Source organism: Hemitrygon akajei, chromosome 21 (genome assembly GCF_048418815.1).
Source record: "Hemitrygon akajei chromosome 21, sHemAka1.3, whole genome shotgun sequence".
Taxonomy (NCBI): Eukaryota; Metazoa; Chordata; class Chondrichthyes; order Myliobatiformes; family Dasyatidae; genus Hemitrygon; species Hemitrygon akajei.
The window spans coordinates 23,511,776-23,534,340 of NC_133144.1; the positions used below are offsets into that span (position 1 = coordinate 23,511,776).

The window sequence follows — 22,565 nt, forward strand, 5'->3', positions numbered from 1 at the left end:
ATAAACTATATTTAGAAACAAACACACATTGGTGTTATTTTTGTGTCAATCGACGTAGATTAAAAAATTTGCAAGGGTGTGGGAAAGACAGTCCTGACGCAGATTTACATGCAACTAATGTACTTCCAGTTTCACTGCATACTTCAACCTTGTAATTAATGCTTCCATTCGATTTGGATTTTTATTGTAACTTACAGTAACTTTTTTTAACAAGTTACTCTGTAATATTAAAATAAATAAAATAAATTTCATGAGATGATAAAGATAATTCTGATTCTGTGCAAGTGCAAACTGAAATCAATGGCTAAACAATGCAACAACGTCAAAATAATATCACACACATCTCCAAAGGTATGTAAAGAGACGTCATTTGAAATCTAACACCCCTAACACTGGATATGTAAATAGATCTCTCTGGTGTCAATAATTACTAAAGGATGAGGAACTAAGTCATTTACATGAACACAAGGGACTCATCACATTCACTGAGGTATTCATTTACAATTTTCTAATATAGTTATGACAAAATTCGCTATTTAGTACAACTACTTCCAGTACTCAAGCATATATTTTAGGAAGAAAAGTTTTATTTCAGTAATTAGTCTTTGTTTAAGTTAAAGACAAATATTTGATTGCATTGCTTGCCAGTGTAAAGGATTGACTAAAGGACAAAATATTTAAAATTATAGCAAAATGCTGCTTAAAGTCAACAGGTCAGGGAACAGTCCTGGTGAGAGAAAAACATTTAATTGTTCAAGTCAAAGATTGCAAAATGTTTAATTTATTTTAAATGGTATTAATTATTTGTCACAGAAAATGCTATGTATATATTTAACATGGAATTTTTTTTTAAATTTAAATGGTTTAATTTATAAAACAAGAAGGCTGGATTCTCATTTGTGAAGCTGTATTGAATGAGAAGGGGCAAGGTGACTTTGCCTTGAGTTACTGGTAGCCTGCTGATTACAAGTCGAAGTCAAGTTTGTAGTCTTATGCACAAGTGCAAGTATGCCCTGTGCAATGAAAAATCTATAAGGAGAATCAAGCTGCATCTGTGCAAAGTGAAAGTCAACATTCCCAGTCCTGTAATTGTCGGACATTGTTTTCTCTCCACTGACACTCCCTGACTTTCGAAACACCTGTGCTTTTTTGTTGGATTTTCGTTTAACAAGAGCGGGTGTGGTTTGGTCATGAAGCAGTAATAGGATTTTGGATATCGGAATTGATTATTGATTAGTATTGATACTGAATAAGATGTGTATGCATCCAAGTCTTCACAGAATTATTTGAAGTGACTGCATAAGAAATAACAAAATGAATGTCCACCAGCGGATTCTGACAATGTAGGTTGCCAAACAATCCTTGGTTATGCTGTTTGATCAAACCTTTCAAAGTTTGCTCAAAATCTACCTATTAATTCCTTTATTCAGGGGCTAGACCAATTTTGTTGTTCTTGGTATAAGTCAGAATCAGAATCAGGTTTATTATCACCGGTATGTGATGTGAAATTTGGTAACTTAGCCACAGCAGTTCAATACAATACCTAATTTAGCAGAGAAAAAATAAATTAAATAAAAATAATAATAGTAGTAATAAATGAACAAGTAAATCAGTTACGTATGTTGAATAGATTTTTTTTAATGTTCAAAAACATAAATACTGTATATTTAAAAAAGTGAGGAAGTGTCCAAAGATTCAATGTCCATTTAGGAATTGGATAGCAGGGGAGAAGAAGCTGTTCCTGAATCGCTGAGTGTGTGCCTTCAGGCTTCTGTACCTCCTACCCGATGGTAATGTGAGAAATGGGCATGTCCTGGGTGCTAGAGGTCCTTAATAGTGGACACTGCCTTTTTGAGACACCGCTCTTTAAAGGTGTCCTGGGAACTTTGTAGGTTAGTGCCCAAGATGGAGCTGACTAGATTTACAACTTTCTGCAGCTTCTTTCGGTCCTGTGCAGTAGCCCTTCCATACCAGACAGTGATGCAGCCTGTCAGAATGCTCTCCACGGCACAACTATAGAAGATTTTTAGTGGATTTGTTGACATGCCAAATCTCTTCAAACTCCTAATATAATATAGTTGCTGTCACAAACTTATACAAAAAAAACTTTGGGTTTCATCCCTTCCTTGGTTGCTGGGCTATTTTGGCTTTCTGACTGGCGATAGCTTAAATTTTAACGATCATCTTCTGTGTATCTGTATCACTTCTTGGTCTCACTACTAAACTTCTTTTACGCTTTTGCTATTTCCTGTTTTACAGTCCTCCAGGGTCTCTGTGAACCTCTAATTATGGCCTTGAGATTATCTTCACTCGCTCTATCATTGACTGTACTGTTGCACTTTCCTGCAGTTGCACACAAAAACACATTTCATGTCATCTACATTAGTAATAATCATTCTGATGTCTAACTCTTAAGTTGCTAAGCCTCCAAGTGTTGGTAATCTTCACGTAAACCTCTCCTCCCTCTCCTCTGATCATACATTAAAATATCCTTCCTTGTTCCTTGCACACCTTGTCCTACTATTCCACACAAACCTGCTCCAGGCTTTTAACAGATTATAGGCACCAGCGCTGTTTAATACGTTAATGGTTCACTGTTTAATTTTTTTAATGTGCAGGAACTGATTAATTTAATAAAGGCACTGCTGCTATTTAATAAATTAAAAGTAGCAATGTTATCCATTTTCAAGTTGAAAATGGGCATCTATGCTCAGTAGTCACTTTATTGAGTGTATCTGTACACCTGCTCATTAATGCAAGTATCTAATCAGCTAATCATGTGGCAGCAACTCAATGCATAAAATCAGGCAGACATGGTCAAGAGATTCAGTTGTTGTTCAGACCAAACATCAAAATGGGGAAGAAATGTGATCTAAGTGACTTTGATTGTGGAATGATTGTTGATGCCAGGCAGAGTGGTTTGAGTATCTCAGAAACTGCTGATCTCCTGGGAATTTCATGCACAATAGTCTCCAGGGTTTACAGAGAATGGGGTGAAAAACAAACAAAAAACATCCAGAGAGGGGCAATTCTCTGGGCAGAAACTCCTTGTTAATGAGAGCAGTCAGGGGAGAATGACCAAACTAGCTTAAGCTGACAAGAATGCGCTGGAACCCAAATAACCATGTGTTACAACAGTAGAGCGTAGAAGAGCATCTCTGAATGAACAACACATCAAACCCTAAAGTGGATGGGCTACAGAAGCAGACGATCATGAACATACACTCAGTGGACACTTTATTAGTTACAGGAAGTACCTACAGTAATAAAGTGGGCACTGAGTATATATGTTAAGAGGAAGAGCATTAGGCATCTATAGTCTAAAGTGGGCATCTATAGGAAGAGCAGCATTTGAGGTGTCACCTTTGTGCAATTCTCCTCACAAATTATCTTGACAATTTAGGAGTGGTTTGCAAAGTTAAGACCTTGTAATCCATGAAAAGCGCTTGCGTAAATAAAGAGGTTTGCTCATTTTCCGAGAATTGGCTGTTTCTTTATCCCAAGTACTATTTTCAGAGGGCGTACAAATAAACAATGCTGCCAAAAGAATTGGAAACAGAAAATTAGCATTTGTACTCTGCACCACATTTGTATTAAATACAGCCTCGCTTTCCAAGGCATGGATCATACTGAATGTTCTTCCACATTATTTCATCATCCCCCGTGTACAAGTCTGAACCAGTGTGAACAAGTTATCACTTCAGTCTCAGGTTTGTTTGTTGGCTGTACACCAAGGTACAATGAAACTCCTGGCTTGGTGTGAGGCTCACAAATAGAAAACGATAACCAGAAATACCCCAGGATGATGCAGAAAGAAAGTGATCTATCTGCTAGTTTTGATGCTTCTCCAGCACAGGCACATTTCTCCATACTGTAATAGTCCCATCAGAAACAGTTGAGAGCAACGGTGCATTTCTTCTCATGGGACAAGCAAGTTTGACCGAGAGGAGAAAGGCAGAAAATGGCACTGATTACTTCATGTTAGTTTTGGATCCCTACTTTACTGGCTATTTCTGATCTCTTTGAGTTTTATTAGCCAAATCCAGAGATCTTCAGCAATTGGGATACCAGTCCCAATGTGGTGTATGCCACATTGAGTGTTACCGCCACACTCCAGCCGGAGCTCTGCCTGAACTGAAATCAAGGCCACTATAATCTCCAGCTTTGTTGCAAAGAGTTGAGCCTCAGCTGTCATCTGACTGAAGCAAAATATGCATTTGTGGCCATTAAAGATTCACAAAACGGTAGTAGCTGTTACTATATTTTACGTTCAATGTTCCGACTCTTTGACTTCCATGGTACAAAATTAGTGTGTATTGGCATTTAGAACAAGGATGAATCTTCGCTTCACCAGGCCAAATCATTCAGATGGCTCAATTACAATCCGTCTAAAATAGGTGTTCCATTCATGCCAAAGTCAAATATCAAGTACTTTGCAGGCAAAACAATTATTTGTAATTATCTAACAGGGCTCAGGGCACATCACTGGTGTTATTATATGAAATTTGGTATCGAGCCACATTAACTTTAAGACTTACTTTGAAAGACTGCTGACTGTATTGTTACTCCCACAGTCTAGAAAGGACATGTTTATTGGACTTCTCTTTATTGCTGGCCCTGCGAGAAACTGTGGAAAGGGTGGGCAGGGAGTACAGTTAGCAGAGCTTCTGATATCATTAACTATATGAAGGATGTATGTATATTGATATATAGTATGTAGAACATGTGTGTGTGTGTGTGTGTGTGTGTGTGAGATTATACATACCTGTTTACTGTATGTTTAGCATGTCCCCACCTAAAATAGTTAGATTTAAGTGACTGCATAGGCCCTTTAATTGTAACATGATGAACCATACATGCAGGTCAGAAACTTTTCAGCAAAAGACCAACAAAGAAACAAATAGAGTCACAGATTTGCAGAGTTAGCCAGCACAGAAACAGATTCTTCAGCTCAGCTCATCCATATTGAACAAGTTGCCTCGTATCATCCGTCTATATCCTTCTAAACTTTTCCTATCCATTTACCTGGCTGAGTATCTCCTCAATGTTGTGATTGTACTCACCTCTACCACTTGCTCTGGCAAATCCTTCCATACACTCATTATTTTCCATGTGAAAAGTTGCCCCTTGCTCCCTTTTCATCTTCATCTTAAGTCTATGTCCTCTAGTTTTAGACTCCCCTCCCCTGGGAAAGAAGAACTGAAGACGTGATTACAATATTTTTCCTAATCTTGCAGAACAATGTACACCTAAGCTTAGCTATGTTTAAAATGAAATTATATAATGCCTGCTAATGTATTAGCCTATGGCTAAATTGTATATCCAGGGAAGAGCTTAAAACTAATAAATTAACAATGGGTGTAACTTTAACTGTAGTTCAAAACTGAGAACGTACTTATAATACAGTGCAAAATGATCAAATATCATTCTGTACGGCTCTTAACTTTAATTTAACCACAATCCTAAGCTTCCATGACAAGTTTTCTGATGTGTCTTTTTTCTCTACTAAGAAATAACACAATTGGATCTTTTGCATCCACCAGAGAGATTTAAGATTTCATGCAGAATAAAAGTACCTCAGACAAAGCAAATGGCTGCTCCCAGTCCACTTTTGCCAGATTTTGGATGATGATACCAAAATTGGCCTTTCCACAAACCAGGAAATTGTTAGAGCGGTCTAACTGGTTGCACCATCATCTGGTATGGGGTGGGGAGGGCACTTCTCAGAATTGGAAATAGCTGCAGAAAGTTGTAAGCTCAGCCATTATTGCACTAGCCTCCCCGCCACTGAGGACATATTCAAAAGAAGATGCCTCAAAAAAGGCAGCATCCACCATTAAGGACCCCCACTACCCAAGACATGTCCTCTTCTCATTACCACCATCAAAGAGGAGGTACAGAAGACAGAAAACACACACTCCATGTTTTAGGAACATCTTCTACCCCTGCCATCCAAATCCTTAATGGACAATGAACCCATTATCACTACCTCACTATTTTTGCTCTCTTCTTCAACTTACTTATTTTTACATATATATTTCTTGTTGTCATTTGTAGTGTATATTATGTCCTTCACTGTACTGCTGCAGCAACAAATTTTCATGACATCTGTTAGTGACAATAAACCAGTTCTGAATCGGATTCTGATTCTGGGGAACAGGACAGTCCTTATCCCTTTCCACAGCTACCGTGAAACTTACAGAGTCATAGTTGTTGTCTCTAAAGTGCTCTCACACTGAAACCTCAGCCACATTCCCTTAGGTTAAGCCCAGCGCTGCGCTAATGAAGCACTGTTTAACAACTTCCCCTGAAGGACTTTAAAAAGAGTCCAGTTCTTCAAAGTCTTTCACATTACAAAACTCTCGGTTAACAATTGAAAAGTTGAAATGCCTTACCCCTGTTACCTTTTTGCCTCTTTGTGATTTGTTTACCTATCTACTTCCCTATCAGTTAGCATTACACCCTTAGCAAAATGGGCACACCCGTCTTATTTCCTAAATTCTACATACACATCCACATTTGAAGAACTTTCCAGGATAGCTTCCACTCAATTTTGCAATAATGGACTCTGTAATCTGTCCTCAGTGCAGCGAGCTGAAATTAATGTGAGAGGTCGTCATTGGTGACGCAGCGCTAAATTTTAAAAGGACTCAGGAGCTTTTAGCTTTCCTTGGGTGGGCTGAAATCTGTGCAGGGCCAACAAAAAGGTGTAAGTGGAGCAGCCACTACTGGAGTGGGCCAGTGTCAGAGGGGTCTGGCTTTGGCTCAACAGGAGTGGGTGGGAACAGGCTTGCACAAACGCAGGCAGAGATTCTAAGACAGTTTCCAGTATTTGTTTTTGTTAGTACATAGCTAATCCGTTGAGAATGGATCCTGAGTAGTGGTATATTCTTTGTGTGAGATGTGAGGTATTTGGGAGACCTCCGGTCTTCCTGATAACGACATCTGCACAAAATGCATCGAGCTGCAGCTCCTCGGAGACAGTGTTAAGGAACTGGAGCTGCCGCTTACTGGCCCTCAGCTCATATGGGAAAATAGGGAAGCGACAGATAAGAGCTGCATCAATGTAATCACCGCTAAATTGCAGGAGCAGGTACCTGGATGACTGTCAGAAGAGGGAAAGTGAATATGCAGCCAGTGCAGAGAACCCCTGTGGTCATTTGCCTCAATAATAAGTTGGGAGGTGGGGTAAATGACCTACAAGGGGGAAGTCAGAGCAACCAGGTCCCTGGAACTGTATGGCTTAGAAGGGAAGGGGGGTGGAAGGAGGGGAACGAGGAGTGCAGTACTGTTAAGGGATTCCTTAATTAGAAGAGCAGAAAGCAGACTCTGTGGATCAGGTCTGGCTGGGTGGCCTGCCAGAAGTTGTGGTACATTTCAGTACCAATGACACAGATAGGGAAAAGTGAGAGAGAATATAGGGAATTAGGCAGAAAGCGGAAAAGCAGGACCTCCAGGTAGTAATCTCTGGATTGCTGCCTGTGCGACATACCAGTGAGGATAAGAATACAGATGAATGCCCGGCTGAGTAATTGGTGCAGGGGGCAGAGTCTCAGATTTCTGGATCATTGAGATCTATTCTGGGGAAGGTATGATTTGTACAAACAGGATAGGATATACCTGAACCTGGGGGTGGGGGGGTGGGGGGAACCAATATCCTTGTGGGCTGGTTTGCTAAAGCTGTTATGGTGGTGGGGGGGTAGTTTCAACTAATTTGGCAGGGGATAGGAACCAGCTGAGGATGGGGTAGTTGGTATACAACTAGATGGAGTATTTAGTGAGGCTGTGAGGAAGGACAGTCAGTTAACAGGGCAAATTTGCAGCCAGTGGGATGAGTTGGAGTGTAACAGGGGACTAAAATCAAAAACCATGATGAATACAGGACTGAAGATGTTATATTTGAATAAACACAATATGCATTATAAGGTAGATGATCTTGTGGCACACTTGGAAAATGGCAATTATGATATTGTGAGCATCTCTGAGTTGTGGCTGAAAGAAGATCATAGCTGTGGACTTAAAATTTAAGGATACACGTTGTCTTGAAAGGACCACTAGGAAGGCAGAGGAGGTGGTGTGACTCTATTGGTGAAAAATTAACAGAGTGTCTGCAGAAGAAGTTAAACAGATTGGGGAATAGGCAAAGAAGTGACAGTTGGAATATAATGTAGGGAAGTGTATAATCATCCACTTTGGCAGAAGGAATAAAGGCATGGACCATTTACTAAATGGGTAGAGTATTCAAAAATCAGAGTTGCAGAGGGGTTTGGGAATTGTCATGCATGATTCCCTGGAAATTAATTTGCAGGTTGAGATGTTGGAAGGCAAAAACAAGGTTAGTTCAAGTCTAGGTTTGATTGTCATTCAACCATACAAAAATACACAAATGAAACAGGGTTACTCTGTTGCCAAGGTGCAAAATATAGCACGTAGCACATGTGGTGAAGTACATATACCTGTCTGGACACGCCCCTCTGCTGACTGCTCCTGTGGCTCCTCCCACAGACCCCTGTATACAGGCAATTGGAGGCACTGCTCCCCCCTCAGTCTCCAGGATGTTGTGCGATGGTCACTTGCTGCTGACGGTGATTCCTTCCAGCCAATAAAAGCCTACCTTGACACGTCTCCGAGAGTTATTGATGGTGCATCAGCACGTATAAGACAGGATGCACATGTGAGATATCAGTAAAATACAGTCATACTCAAAAATATAGTTAATATTTTTGTTAGCATTCATTTCAAGAGGACAAGAATACAAGAGCAAGAATGTAATGCTGAGGCTTTATAAGGCATTGGTTAGACCTTACTCGGAATAGTATTAGCAGTTTTGGGCCTCTTTTCTAAGAAAAGATATGCTAGGATTGGAGAGGGTTCAGAGGAGGTTCACGAGAATGATCCCAGGAATTTAAGGGTTAACATATGAGGAACGTTTGATAGCTTTGAGCTTGTACTAGCTGGAGCTTAAAAGAATGGTGGGGGTGGGGGATCTTATTACAACCTATCGAATATTAAAAGGTCTGGATAAACTGGTTGTAGAGACAATGTTTCCTATAGTGGGTGAGTTTAGGAGCTGAGGGCACAGCCTCAGAATAAAGAGACATTTATTTAGAACAGAAATGAGGAAATGTTTCTTTAGCCAGAGGGTAGTGAATCAGTGGAAGTTATTGCCATAGACAACTGTGGAGTCCAAGTCATTGAGTTTACGTAAAACAGTTTGATAGCTTTTTTGACTAATCAGGGTGTTAAAGGTTACTGGAAGAAGGCAGGGAATGTGGTTGAGAGGGATCATAAATCAGCTATTGTGGAATGGTGGAGCAGATTTGATAGGCTGAATGGCCTAATTCTGCTCTTATGTCTTATGGACTTAATAAATACTTAAATGAACAGTTCCACTTGTCACACCTGAAGGCGCCATACTCTGGAACATTGTCAGTCATTCAGCCATCTCTCTGTGATAATAGCAACATCCTACTTCCTTCTGCAGTCTTCTTTACTAGTAAGGATCCCTGCATTCAACTAAATGCATTTTGGTCTTGTATACCTCCCTTGTACCTTATCACACTCTCAATTTCATTACCTCCTGTAATGAAGTTAGTTTCCATTCCAATATTTGACTATTCCACCCCCTCAATTGCACATCTATTCTTTGCCACATTTGCCTTCCAAATGACTTTAAACTCGATATATATCTTTCTTGAAACCTGGGATAAACATCATTAACATTACTTGATTAGATTATTCCCACTGCACGTTTGTGGAAACTTGTTGTACATCCTGCTATAAAATATCAAGTTGCACAGGCAAAACTTTGCAAATCTACAATAACATTACAAAAGCCTGAAAACCCTTTAAAGGTCACACACTGGGTAATGAAAGAGAATCAAACAGTCCGTGGACCCTCGTACAAAGGAGCATGGAACCGACAATTTGCCTAAAAAAATTAATCAGATTCCATCTAGAGTTCTGTGTGCAGTGTTGGTCACCTGAGAGGAAGAAAGAGTTTAACCGACAGATGGTGCGGAGGAGATTGACAGGGATGTTATCTGAAATTGAACTTTTTGCCCGTGATGAGTGACCTCAATGCTGAACTGCCTAGATTCATTTTCAAGGACTCTACAATTGAGTATATTTTATTTATTTCCTTATTATTTTCACCTTTCGTCTACTTCTGCACGTTGGTTGTTTGTTGGTCTTTGTTAGTAACAGTTTTTCATAATTTCTATTGTGTTTCTATATTTTCCTCTAAATATCTGCAAGGAACTAGACCTTAAGGTAGTTTATGGCAAGGAAATCAATCTTAAGGTGGTAGGGATATCCATACTTCGATTATAAATTTATTTTGTACTTTGAACTTGGGATAGGTTGGGCTCTTTGTTTGAAAGGGGTCCAGGTAGTGGTTGAGAAGAGCATAGTGAGAAACTGACTCTCATGTGTCAATAACTAGGGAGGCCGCCTTTGAGCTAAGAGCTAGGGCATTTATAAGACTTATAGGGAAAAATATTGGTATTGGTTTCTTGGAATTAGTTCATTATTGTCACATGTACCAAGATACCGTGAAAAGCTTATCTTGCATTATTGTTTATGCAGATCAAATCATTACCCAGAGCATTGTGGTAGAACAAGGTAAAACATGTACAGAATCCAGAATAAGGTGCAAGGTTGTAAAGAGGTAGATTGTGAAGTCAAGAGTCTATCTTATCACACTAAGGGAGCATTCAACAGTCTTTCAACAACAGACAGAAACTGTCCTTGATCCTGGTGGTATCAATGGATCAGGTTTTTGTATCTTCTGCCTGATGGGAGAGAGGAAAAGGGAGAACATGTGGGATGCATGGGATCTTTGCTTATTCTGGCTGATTTACTGAGGCAGCAAGAAGTAGGGACAAAGTTCATAGAGGGGAGGCTACAGTATGTTATCTTGCTTGCTTTGGTACAGCACTTGTTACACGATCTGGAGGCTGCATCATTCTATTTTCTACACATCTGCCCATGGCCTCCTCTACTGCCATAATGAGGACAAACTCAGGCTGGAGGAGCAACACCTCATATTCTGTCTGGGTAGCCTCCAACCTCATGGCATGAACATGAATTTCTCCAACCTTTGGCAATTTCTCATCCCTCCCTTCCTCGCTGTCTTTCCATTCCCTATTTTGGTTACATTCCCGCCCCTTCTCTCCTCTTCACCTGCTCATCACCTCCCTCTGATTCCCCTCCTCCTTCCCTTCCTTCCATAGTCCACCATCCTCTCCTATCAAACTCTGACTTCTTCAACCCTCTACCTCTTCCACCTACCCCCTCCCACCTTTATACTTCAACCCCTTTTCTGCTCACCTGCTCTAACCTATCACCTGACAGCTTATACCCCTTCCCTCCCCCCCACCTTCTTATTCTGGCTTCTGCCCCCTTCCTTTTCAGTCCCAATGAAGGGTCTTGGCCCAAACCACCAATTGTTTATTTCCCCCTATTAATGTTACCTGACGTGCTGAGTTCCCCAGCATTTTGTTTGTGGCGCTCAAGGTTTCCAGCACCTGCAAAATCTCTTGCGTTTACGATTTGCTGCCCTGTCATTTCTAAAGCCAATGAATTTCCTCAGGTGTTTTGTCATGGGCTGCAAATCTTCGTCTAGTTAGTTCTCACATACAGTGATATATGTCAACCAGGTAATCAGGTACCTCAGTCACATTGATTGGTTAATAAAGCTGTGTCAGGACTCTGAGGGACTGGCTTGGAGACTGAACTGAAAGCAACTAATGGAGGCTGTAACGAAAAACAAACTGCTTGAGGAACTCAGAAGGTCAGGCAGCATTCAACCTCCCAAAGTGCACATCAGGCACAGCCTCCCGTCGTCCCACAGCACATCCTCCAATACCTTTACTTTCTGAGCAAAAATAGTGAAGTAGTCAAATAAACTCTTCTTGGGCTTCCATGTCTCAATTTTAACCCATGTTTCGATGTCAAATTTAACCATCTTCATCAGGGATGATGCTTGGGCATGTCCAGTCTGGTGGTATTTATTCCCCCATCGTCCCTCCCTCCTGATTGTTTAGTCCTCATCCAATCCAGTTTCCACTCTCCCACCTTGTTTACAATCGAATTTCAGTTCTTACTGAGAGCGAGACCTTCGCCTTTGCTAAAGTCAATACCTTTACCCGGCCAGAAGCCCAAGATGAGTTTGTTCAGTATATATGCTGGGAAGGCACTAGATCTAGTGAGGTATTGTTCATGGGCTGGCTCACTGATGGTGATGGGGAAGTAGCTCTTCCTAAAATGTTGAGTGTGTATCTTCAGGCTCCTACACCTCATCTCTGATGGTAGTAATAAGAAGAAAGCCTGTCCTTGGTGATGAGGGTTCTTAATGAAGGATGCTGCCTTTTTTTGAGATATCACTTTTTTAAGTGCAAATTTAGATATAAGTTGATAAAGAGAATAAAGAGGTATGGGTTGGTAAATGTAAGTATAAGGTATAAGATCAGCTGTAATCTTTATTGAATGGGGCAGTAGGAACAAGGGGCAAATGCCGCCTCCTATTTTTGTGTAAATAGAGGACACTCAGTGCAATTCAGGATGCTATGAGGAGAGTGCTCAAAAACTGGAAGGATGCAATCATGTTACACAGTGAATGGTCGGGCACTGAGGAGTACCAGCAGTGGTACAGAGAGATCTAGGAATAGTGATCCATAATTCCTTGGAAGTGGCATCACAGGTATGCAGATAGGTAAAGAGAGCTTTTGACACATTGGACTTCATAAATCATAGTACTGAGTATAGGAGTTGGGATGTAATGTCGAAATCATATAAGATATTGGTGGGACCTAATTTGGAGTACAGTGTGCAGTTCTAGTCACCTACCTACAGGAACGATATCAATAAGATTAAAAGAATACTGAGAAAATTTACAAGGATGTTGCCAGGACTTAAAGGACCTGAGTTCTGAAGTAAGATTGAATAGGTTGGGACTTTATTCCCTGGAGCGTAGGTTAAAAAGGGGAGATTTGATAGCGGTATACACAATAGAGTAACTGCAAGCAGGCTTTTTCCACTGAAGCTGGTGAGACTAAAGCTCGAGGTCATAGCTTGAAGGTGAACAGTGAACTATTTAAGGGGAACCTGAGGGGGAGCTTCTTCAGTCAGAGGGTGGCGGGAGTGTGTAACGAGCGGCCAGCTGAAGTGGTGGATACAGGTTTGGTTTCAACATTTAAGCTAAGTTTGGATAAGTACATGGATAGCAGGGTATGGAGGGCTTTGGTCCAGGTTCAGGTTGATGGGACTAGGGAGAATAATAGTTTGGCATAGAGTAAATGGACCAAAGGGCCTGCTTCCTCGCTGTGGTGCTCTGCTTTCTATAACTCCCTCCACATGTCATGGTTGGGCTTCAGAGGCTCAAGCAGGCAGGCAGAGAGAATAATATTTCCGAAAATTAGCATGTACTTAAAAATGCGGTCGACCCACCTCAAAGAGTGGTGGGACTAGTTCAGCTGGAATTCTTTCACTATTAGTCAGGTCCATACCTAGAGGGCGTGAAGGAGAAAAGACCGAAAGAAAAACATAATGATACTATGAAACAAGACACCTCCCATTGCTACAAAAAGAACCTGTAACTATCTCAGGAAAGCATATCCATTCTGAAAAAGAAGGAACAGGTACCAGCCAGCGACATAACATGTTCTAGAGACCTTTTCCGAGCATATTCTTCAATCAAGTTGGGAATTTCAGAAAGGATTAAACTGTGAAAAAAATTATTTCAGAAAGAGGTAACGATGAAAATTTTTTATTTATTATTCTATCACTTGTACTTCAGCAAATTGCTGTCATTTTTCAGGTCAGCTTTAATAAATTTTGATATAAATGACTAACAGTCATAAGTATCGGTAAGGTACATCTTTATTTGGACACGTATGGTCAATAGAAAAGTTGTCAGAATTTAATACCTCATAGAAGCAAAGGTGTATTAAGTGAATGATTTGCAATAAAATCCCACTGTATTGCTGTATATATTTTCAATATAATAATCCTCATTGTAAACCAACTACAGACTTGGAAAGACATGGTATCTGGGTACAGGGATAATGGGAAGACCAATTGCTTGTTTATGCAGGATCAATACATTGTATTTTATACGAGATTGCTTACAGAAAAGAAATTGGGTTATTTTATCTTTTATTTTGACTTTACTTTAGAAAGTAACTTTAGAAATCCACTTTTATTAACTCCTGTTTAAAAATGCTTTCGAATTCTCCAATGGAAGTGAGATTTAATACACTTGTTTAAATTTCCTTCTATAGACTTGAAAGTTTAGATCATGTGTTCTCTGTTGTTTGAAGTCCAACATAATCAAAGGCAGACATTTGGGAAACTGATTTTTTTTAAGCATTATATAATGTTTGGATTAGTCACTCAAATCTCTGGAAGTAAAAGTTTGATTTGAATTAGTTTAGCTTATACTTAGATTTATTGGGTGATTGTCACACTATGAATTCAACAACAGCCTTACAATTGCTATCTCTGTAACGTAAAACAGTTTTCATTTCTCTGATGAAAGATCACAAGCCCAATCTGTTAGCTCTGTTTCCCACTCCATAGGTATCCCACGACCTGCCAAACATCTTCAGTACTTTTTTTAAATTATTGCAGATTTTCAGCATTTGGTGTTCTTTAGCTTTTAGGCTATTAGAAAACCTGAGTGGAAGCAAGTCATTCTTGATCCCGAGGGACTGTTTAAGGTTAAGATTACTAACCTGACAGATCCCATTTCTGATGGGGTTCTGTGATAAATCCGTTTTAATCAAATTTTGACCAATTCCAATGCCTAGGAGCCAGGGAGGGAGACATTCTTCTCTAATAAAATAGTGCTGAATTATCAATTTATTTCTTCCAATTGTAATAACAACTTTAAATTGTAGAAATACAGAAATATTTCAGATTTCTACCATCAGCGGGTTTTAGTTGCTTTTTGAGCAAAGTTGGGACAGTAGCTTAGCAGTTAGCATAATCGCTTCACAGCAGCCGAATGTGAAATTGGAGTTCGAATCCTGCCACCGTCTGTAAGGTGTTCATACATTCTCCCCATGACCACATGGATTTCCTCCCACATTCCAAAGACCTACAGTCAAAGTTAGTGAGTTGTGGGCATGCTATGTTGCCACTGGAGGTAGCATCACTTGCAAAATCCAACACAAGCCTTGTTAACTTGATTTGAGGCAAAAGATACATTTCACTGCAAGCTTCAATGCTAATCTTCACTCTTTCTTCTAAAATGCCTTTTCTTTAGCTTAGAGAATACTTAATAAAAACAAGAAGATTTAATTTGAAACACTGGTTTGAAGCAGAAACAGATTTGCTGGCTATAAAGAAATTAGATGAACGAATAACTAAATTGTGCTAATATTAATTTAACAAAGGATGCATTATTCAAGACATCAGGACTTTTAAAGATTAAGTCACTGTTGTATCTTGGAATGGACAGCAACAAAACAGAGCAGAGTAAGATCCTACAGACAGCAACACTGTGGAACATGAAACACTCTAACACAGGATCAGCCCTGTCTGCCCACGATATTGTAATGAACAAATTAAATTAGTAATTAAATGTTAACTAAACTAATCTCGTCTGTCTACACAATGTCCACACCCCTCTGTCTCTGCACATTTAAAAATGCCTCTTGTTGTATTTGCCTCCACTGCCACCCCAGTCAGCACATTCCAGGCATCCAGCACTTTCTGTGTAATAAAGGTACTTACTCTGCACATTTGCTTTGAGCTTCCTCCTTACTCTCACCTGAAGTGCACTCCTTCTAGTATTAGGATGACCAAGGATTTGGATATTTTTAAGTACAGATTACATGGTAAATATATGGCAGGACATCAGGGACAATGCCACCTCTAGAAATGATCACGAGATTTTTTTTACTTCCATCTAAACAACAGGAAGGGAGCTTCAAGTGAGGATTATATCCAGGCAATGGCAACACCTCCCTGCCTGTGGAGCCCCCTCTCAGCAGAGCAAAAGACCACCACTCCGGTGATCCACTTGACTCGTGCGCAAGTTCCAAGCTCACCTTTGCTTAATCCTTAGGTCCCATGTTAATTATCTGTGCTATTTCTAAATTCAGATCGGATTTCATTTTCTTTCCTGGGCCTTCAGCCAAGCTTATTTTAATAGTTGGATCCTGGTGGGTATCTCCAATCTGAGGTGGTGCCCCGCTATCCACGGCTCCTGTCAAGACTGCTGAGAGACTGCCAGGACAGGGAGGCCTTCTCTGGTCTCTGTCCCAGGGTAGGCAGGACCAACACCACACCTCCCCCTCGCTGATACAGGAATCAATGTTGGTTCCATTACCAAACCAAAGCTACACAACATCAGAGCTACAGCTCACCATTTACCCCAGGGCTCACTGTTCTCCCACCTCCCTCAGCCAGGAAACACCACCACTTTGGCCACCAAGCGTTGTTTCCATTACACAGCTTCTAGGCACCCAAGGCAAAGAAGTGAGCAGAGATCATTGCCTAATGTAAAGCAGACTTATTAACCATCCTTCATAACATGTCGACGAGGAATTACAGCAAATTGGATGCCAGTTTATAGTCAGCCTGCTTGGAGGAAAGAAGATGCTTGAGAAAGAATCATTCAGATAGTTCATAGATAATAATGGACCTATTACATACAGTACTGTGCAGAATTCTTAGGTATATATATATATATAAAACTAGTGCGTATGTATGTTAAAATAGGAAGGTAGTTGGGAAACAGAAATGAGAGCAACACACACAAAATACTGGAGGAATTCAGCATTTATGTAAATAAATAAACAGTTGACATTTCAGGTCAGACCCTTCTTCAGGACTGAAAAGGAAGCGGAATTACATCTTAGCTTCGTATTAGCTCAGTAGTATTAAGTTAATTGGTAACTGGAAAAAACCTAATAGACAGCACTGTGCAGAAGTGTTAGGTACCCTAGCTATGTATATGTGCCTATGGTTTTTGCATAGTGCTGTAAATGTAAATATTTAGGTGCCTTTTCTCAGATTTTGATGGGGTCTCTCCATCAGCTGATGAGTGCACGTATTGTTCCTGCATGCTAATGGAGAGAAATGGGCTTGTTGTGCAAAATTAGAAGGTTGTAACCCACCCTTTTCCACAATTTTCTTTGTGTTTTAAACAACTGTACAAACTGATCTGAGTTTATACTTTGGGCTTACACTACTATAGAGCCATGGTGTCAGAGGGCAGCTCAGCGTGGATACAAGCCCTTCAGCTCAACCAGTCCATGCCGACCATAGTGCTAATCCCAATTTCCTGCATTTAGCCCATATCCCTCCATGAGCCTTTAATGATACTGTTGATTCTGCCTTCAGGCAACTAATTCCAGATACTCATAACCTGTGTGAAAAAAGTGTCACCTAAGGTCCCTTTTAAATCCCTCCATTCTCAGTCTAAGCCTTATCTATGCCCCTCATAATTTTAAACATTTCTATAAGGTCACCCCTCATTCTCTTACATTCCATTGAATGAAACCGTAGCCTAGCAAACTTCCCCCTATAACTAAGGCCCTGGCAACAGCCTCTTAAATCTCCTGTATGTGCTCTTCAGTTTAACCAAATCTTTTCTATAAGAATGACCACAACTCCATTCAGCACTCTATTGCAGCCTCTCCAATGGCATATACGATTGCAACATAATGTCCCAAATCCTATATTCAAACTGATTTGAAGCTCAAGAATGATTATTGAACGTTGCACCTTTAGGCTTGAGAACCTGCACTACCAAGGTCAGGGATAATTGTTATCATGCTGTTATAAGTTTCTCGAGGGAATCACTGATACACTAAAGATTAACTCATGTTCTCTTAATCTACTTCACTGCAGCCCTTGCACCTTATTTACCGTGACTGCACCATCTCTGTATCTGTAACACTGTATTCTGCTGTTTCTTGCTTTTTGTACTTCCTCAAAGTACTTATGAATGCCATGTCTGTTTGGATGGCATGAAAACTAAAGCTTTTCACTGATTCTCAGTACTGGTGACAATAATAAGTAAATCACCATCCAAAGGAACAGCAGCACGGTAGCATAGTGATTAGCACAACGCTTTACAGTACAGGCGACCCAAGTTCAATTCCTGCTGTTGCCTGTAAGGAGTTTGTATGTTCTCCCCCCGACCACGTGGGTTTCCTCAGGTGCACCGTATTCCTCCCACAGTCCACAGGCGTACCGCTTGGTAGGTTATTTGGTGAATGTAAATTGTCCTGTGATAAGACTAGGGTTAAAATTGGAGGACTGCTGGGCGGCATGGCTCACAGAGCCAGAAGGCTTTTCCACACTGTATCTCAATAGCAATAAAAAAAAGAACGAATTTGGACCACGGAGCTGAAATGAGTGATGGCCGCCGCACACTTTATGGACCGGTATAAGTACGGAAACTCACCCATTCTTTACCAGGATGCTGCCTGGTTTAGGAAGCATGCCTTTTGAGGCTAGGGTGAGTGAGTTCAGATTTTTCTCTTCAGAGCAAAGGAGGATGACAGTTGACTTGACAGAGGTGTACAAGATGGTAAGAGGCATAGATAGAGTGGGCAGCCAATGCCTTTTTCTCCCCAGGATGAAAATTGATTTTTTTTATTTGGAGAAACTGTGCAGAATAGGCCCCTCTGGCCCTTTGAGCCGCATCACCCAGCAACCCCCATCAACCCCAAGTCACAGGACAATTTACAATGACCAGTTAACCTACCCGGTACATCTTTGGACTGTGGGAGGAAATGGGAGGATCTGGAGTAAGCCTATACTTTCCACAGGGGTCGCGGAGGAAGGTGCACAGGGATTGAACTCCAAACTTTTAAAATTTTTGTTCAGTTTACTTGTTTGAGATACAACACAGAGTAGGCCTTTTCCAACACTTCCAGCCACACCGCCCAGCAACTGCCAATTAACCCTAGCTAATCCGGGTACAATTCACCAATTAACTTGCCAACCAGAATATTTTTGGAATGTGGGAGGAAAGCAGAGAGCCCAGAGGAAACCACATGGTCATGGGAAGAATGTGCAAATTCCTTACAGGCAGTGTTGGGAATTGAACCTGGGTTGCTGGTACTGTAAAGCAATGTGCTGCCTTACATTATACAGCACCCAGTCGATAATAGCTGGGTTCAAATGCAAGCTGCTTTAAAAAGCCATCTCATCGGCATTCTACAAATTCTCTTTCTTGGGATCCAGCACCAATCTGATCTTCCAAATCTACCTGCATAGTGAAATCCCCCATGAGTATCATAGCATCAGGTTGGTATGTAACAGATTTGATTAGGGAGTTTAAAGTAAAGGAACCTTTAGGAGACAGTGATCATTAATACGATAGAATTCCGCCTGCAATTTGAGAGTGATAAGCCAAAGTCAGACATATCAATGTTACAGTAGAGTAAAGGGAATTACAGAGGCATGAGAGAGGAGTTGGCCAGAATTGATTGGAAAAGAACACTGGCAGGGATGATGGCAGAGCAGCAATGGCTGGAATTTCTGGAAGCAACTCGGAAAACACAGGATGTAAACATCCCAAAGAAGAGGCATTCTAAAAGCAGGATGACACAGCTGTGGCTAACAAGGGAAATCAAAGCCAAGTTAAAAGCATAAGAGAGGGCATATAATAGAGCAAAAATTAGAGGAAAGTTGAACAATTGGGAAACTTCTAAAAACCAACATAAAGCAACTAAAAAAACCATAAGGAGGGAAAGATGAAATATGAAGATAAGCTAGCTATTAATATCATAAAGGATTTTCTCTTGTCTGTAATATATCAGGTTGATGACTTTACTTCTGAATTTGCAGAATTAGAAGTTAAACATTTCAAACTCCAGTGCAGGAGACAGGCAGAGGGAACTGAGAGTTATGTCGATGATAGGGAAGGAACCATGGGAGATTAAGTGACACATGTCCACACCATCAAAAGTATCTCTACAAATCCCTGCTTCAGGAAGGCAACATGAATCATCAAATATTTTTCCTTCCCCCACATCCAACACCAACCCCCCACCCATCCAGCCCATGCCTTCTTCTCACAGCTACCATCAGGCAGGAGGTGAAGAAGCCTGAAGTCCCAACCATCATGTTCAAGAACAAATACATCCCTTCAACCATTCTGTTCTTGAACCAACCTGCAAAAACCTAATCACTACCTCAGTATAGCAACACAGTAAACATTTTGACTATTTTGTAGTACAAAGGATTTTTTGAATGACTTGTGTTCTTTATTGCATAATTTTGTATAAATTAGGTTTAATTTATGTTCTTCATGTGAATGTTGTGTTTCTATGCTATGTGCCTGTGATGCCTCTGCAAGTAAGTTTTTCATTGCACCTGCTTAGATGTACGTTATTTCTGCAGTCAACAATAAACTCAACTTGCCTAGAGTTGACACAGGTGTTGATGGTGCTGGCTGACTAAGGGGGGGGCTGACTAGTTTTGCCATTTGTTTTTCTCATTTCTCTCTTCTCATTCGTCTTCTTCTATCTGCATCTCCTTTATGAAGTTCAGCAATGTTATAAACTTAATGATCAGGAATGAGTCCTAATTTGAAGTAGCAAATGAGAGGGAAACATCGTTGCAAGGTGGGAGCTATTTGAAATGAACAAGTTTCATCAGGAGTGAGTTTTATTTGAGGCAATAAAAGCAAGAGAGATTTAAGTGGGGCGGCCACTGTTGGAGTGGCAAGAGCAGGAGGTTTTGGTGCAACAGGCTAAGGCAAAAACAAGTTTGGGCAAGCACAGGCAGAGGTTCTAAATAATTTTCTATGAATTTTTAAAAAACTCTTTCTTTGTCTATTAATATACAACTAGTGCGCTGAGAAGGGGTTCAGAGTTGTTATTATGTTCGTTTTGAGATGTGGGTGCTCTGGGAGACCTCCAGGCTCCATGATAATGTACAGCTTCATGAAGTGCCTCATGTTAAGGAACTGGAGCAGAAGGTTGATGACCTTTGGGTCAAATAGAAGAATGAGGAGGCAATCACCCCTAAGTTGCAGGAGGCAGATACCAGGGTGACTATCAGGAGAGGAAACCGAATAGGCAGCCAGTGCAGAGTACCCTTGTGGCTGTTCACCTCAATAATAAGTATCCACCTGGGATACAGTTAGGGCGAATGACTTACTGGGGGAAGAGAAGTAACTGGGTGTCGTGCATTGTTTTACCAGGTAAAACAATAATGGGATGCAGAAAAAAATGTTACATCTACAGAAAAAGTAGACAATAAGGAGCAAGGCTGTAGTGAGGTAAATTGTGAGATTAAAAATCAATTTTATCATATTATGGGACCATTCAATAGTCTTATAGAGGCTGGCCTTGAGCCTGGTGGTACGAGTTTTATAGGTGTTTGCATCTTCTACCCAATGGGGTGTGCAAAGAGACAGATTCTGGGTGGGTGGAGTCTTGGGTTATGTTGGCTGCCTTCCCAAGGCATTGCGAAGTAGAGACACAGTTCATGCTCAATATGCAAGGGATCGGAAGGCAAATGATAAATGGTAAGTCACAGAAACTGATGGTGAGCACATCTGTGGATGTTTGTGAACATCAAAATTGAAAATGATCTTCTTTATTTTTGTTTTTCTTTCAGAGCTCTACGCAAAGTTTAAGCCATGATGATGCTTCAATATTCCTTGTTGCTACTCCTCGTAGGTAAGTGAACCATCCTATATCATGCTTCAATAAAATTAGTTGATTATTATCACATGGGCTGAGGTTCAGTGAGAAGCTTGTCTTGAGTACTGTGCATCCAGATCCATTCATTACAACAGTGTGGGCAGACAATGAGGTGCAAGATCATAAAGAAGTAGACTATGGGCTAAGAATTCATCTTACCGTGCCAGGGAACTGTTCAATAGCATTATGAAGTATATTAGACATACTGTGTGATTCATGAAGCTAGTGCAAGCACTGCTGATGGGGGAGAAACTGGGTTCTTTTAAGAAATTAGTATCAAATTGTCCCAATCCAAAGTGCAGATATACAGATATAATAGGAATACTTGCATTATACTTACTTCTTTCTACATGTGGTTTTTGGGTATGAGCTACTGGATCAACAGGCAATTGTGATGTTTGAGATCAAATTCCCTTGCAAGTATAATGGAGCGTTGATTGACAGTGCTGTGTTTATCATTAAGGGTGGGGTGAAGTCTGTGACTCACAGCCAACTAACATCAACCTATGCCGGGAACGGAGTCCTTTGAAGATTCAGTTGTCGTGATCTCCCGTGATCATCTACAGCAACTTGTAACTTCTGTTTTGAAAGTTACTGCCAAGTGGCTTCTGACATCCTTTCAGAAATGACCTTCCAGAAGCTAATGACAGAAGGGACACATTTGACACGGGGCATAGTAAGATTGCAGAATAAATGTGGAGAGAGAGAGAGCGAGACAGCTGATTGAAGGAAACGTGAGGACAAGGGATTTAGGTGTAGAGGATGAGGACCACAGCCTTTTGCAGGATGGAAACCACCATGCTTCCTGCGGTTCCTTGTTGCCATTTAACACTATCTGTCCCTCTCATAATTTTGTATACCTCTATAAGATCACCCTCATTCTCCTGC

At 40.6% G+C, this 22,565-nt stretch overlaps 1 protein-coding gene across 7 annotated transcripts in view; it reads left to right on the forward strand.

Annotated features, from left to right (window-relative positions):
• Positions 1-427: 427 nt before the first annotated feature.
• Positions 428-22,565, forward strand: part of LOC140714163 (uncharacterized) — a 54,387-nt gene continuing 32,249 nt past the window's right edge. For 6 of the 7 annotated variants that reach the window (XM_073025019.1, XM_073025022.1, XM_073025021.1 and 3 more), the window contains exons 1-2: positions 13,613-13,751; positions 21,592-21,653. In XM_073025019.1, the coding sequence (XP_072881120.1) occupies positions 21,614-21,653 (40 nt within the window). In that variant the 5' untranslated portion in view covers positions 13,613-13,751; positions 21,592-21,613. Of the gene's footprint in view, positions 491-13,612; positions 13,752-21,591; positions 21,654-22,565 lie in introns of those variants that run through there. The other variant, XM_073025020.1, reaches the window with a different exon arrangement.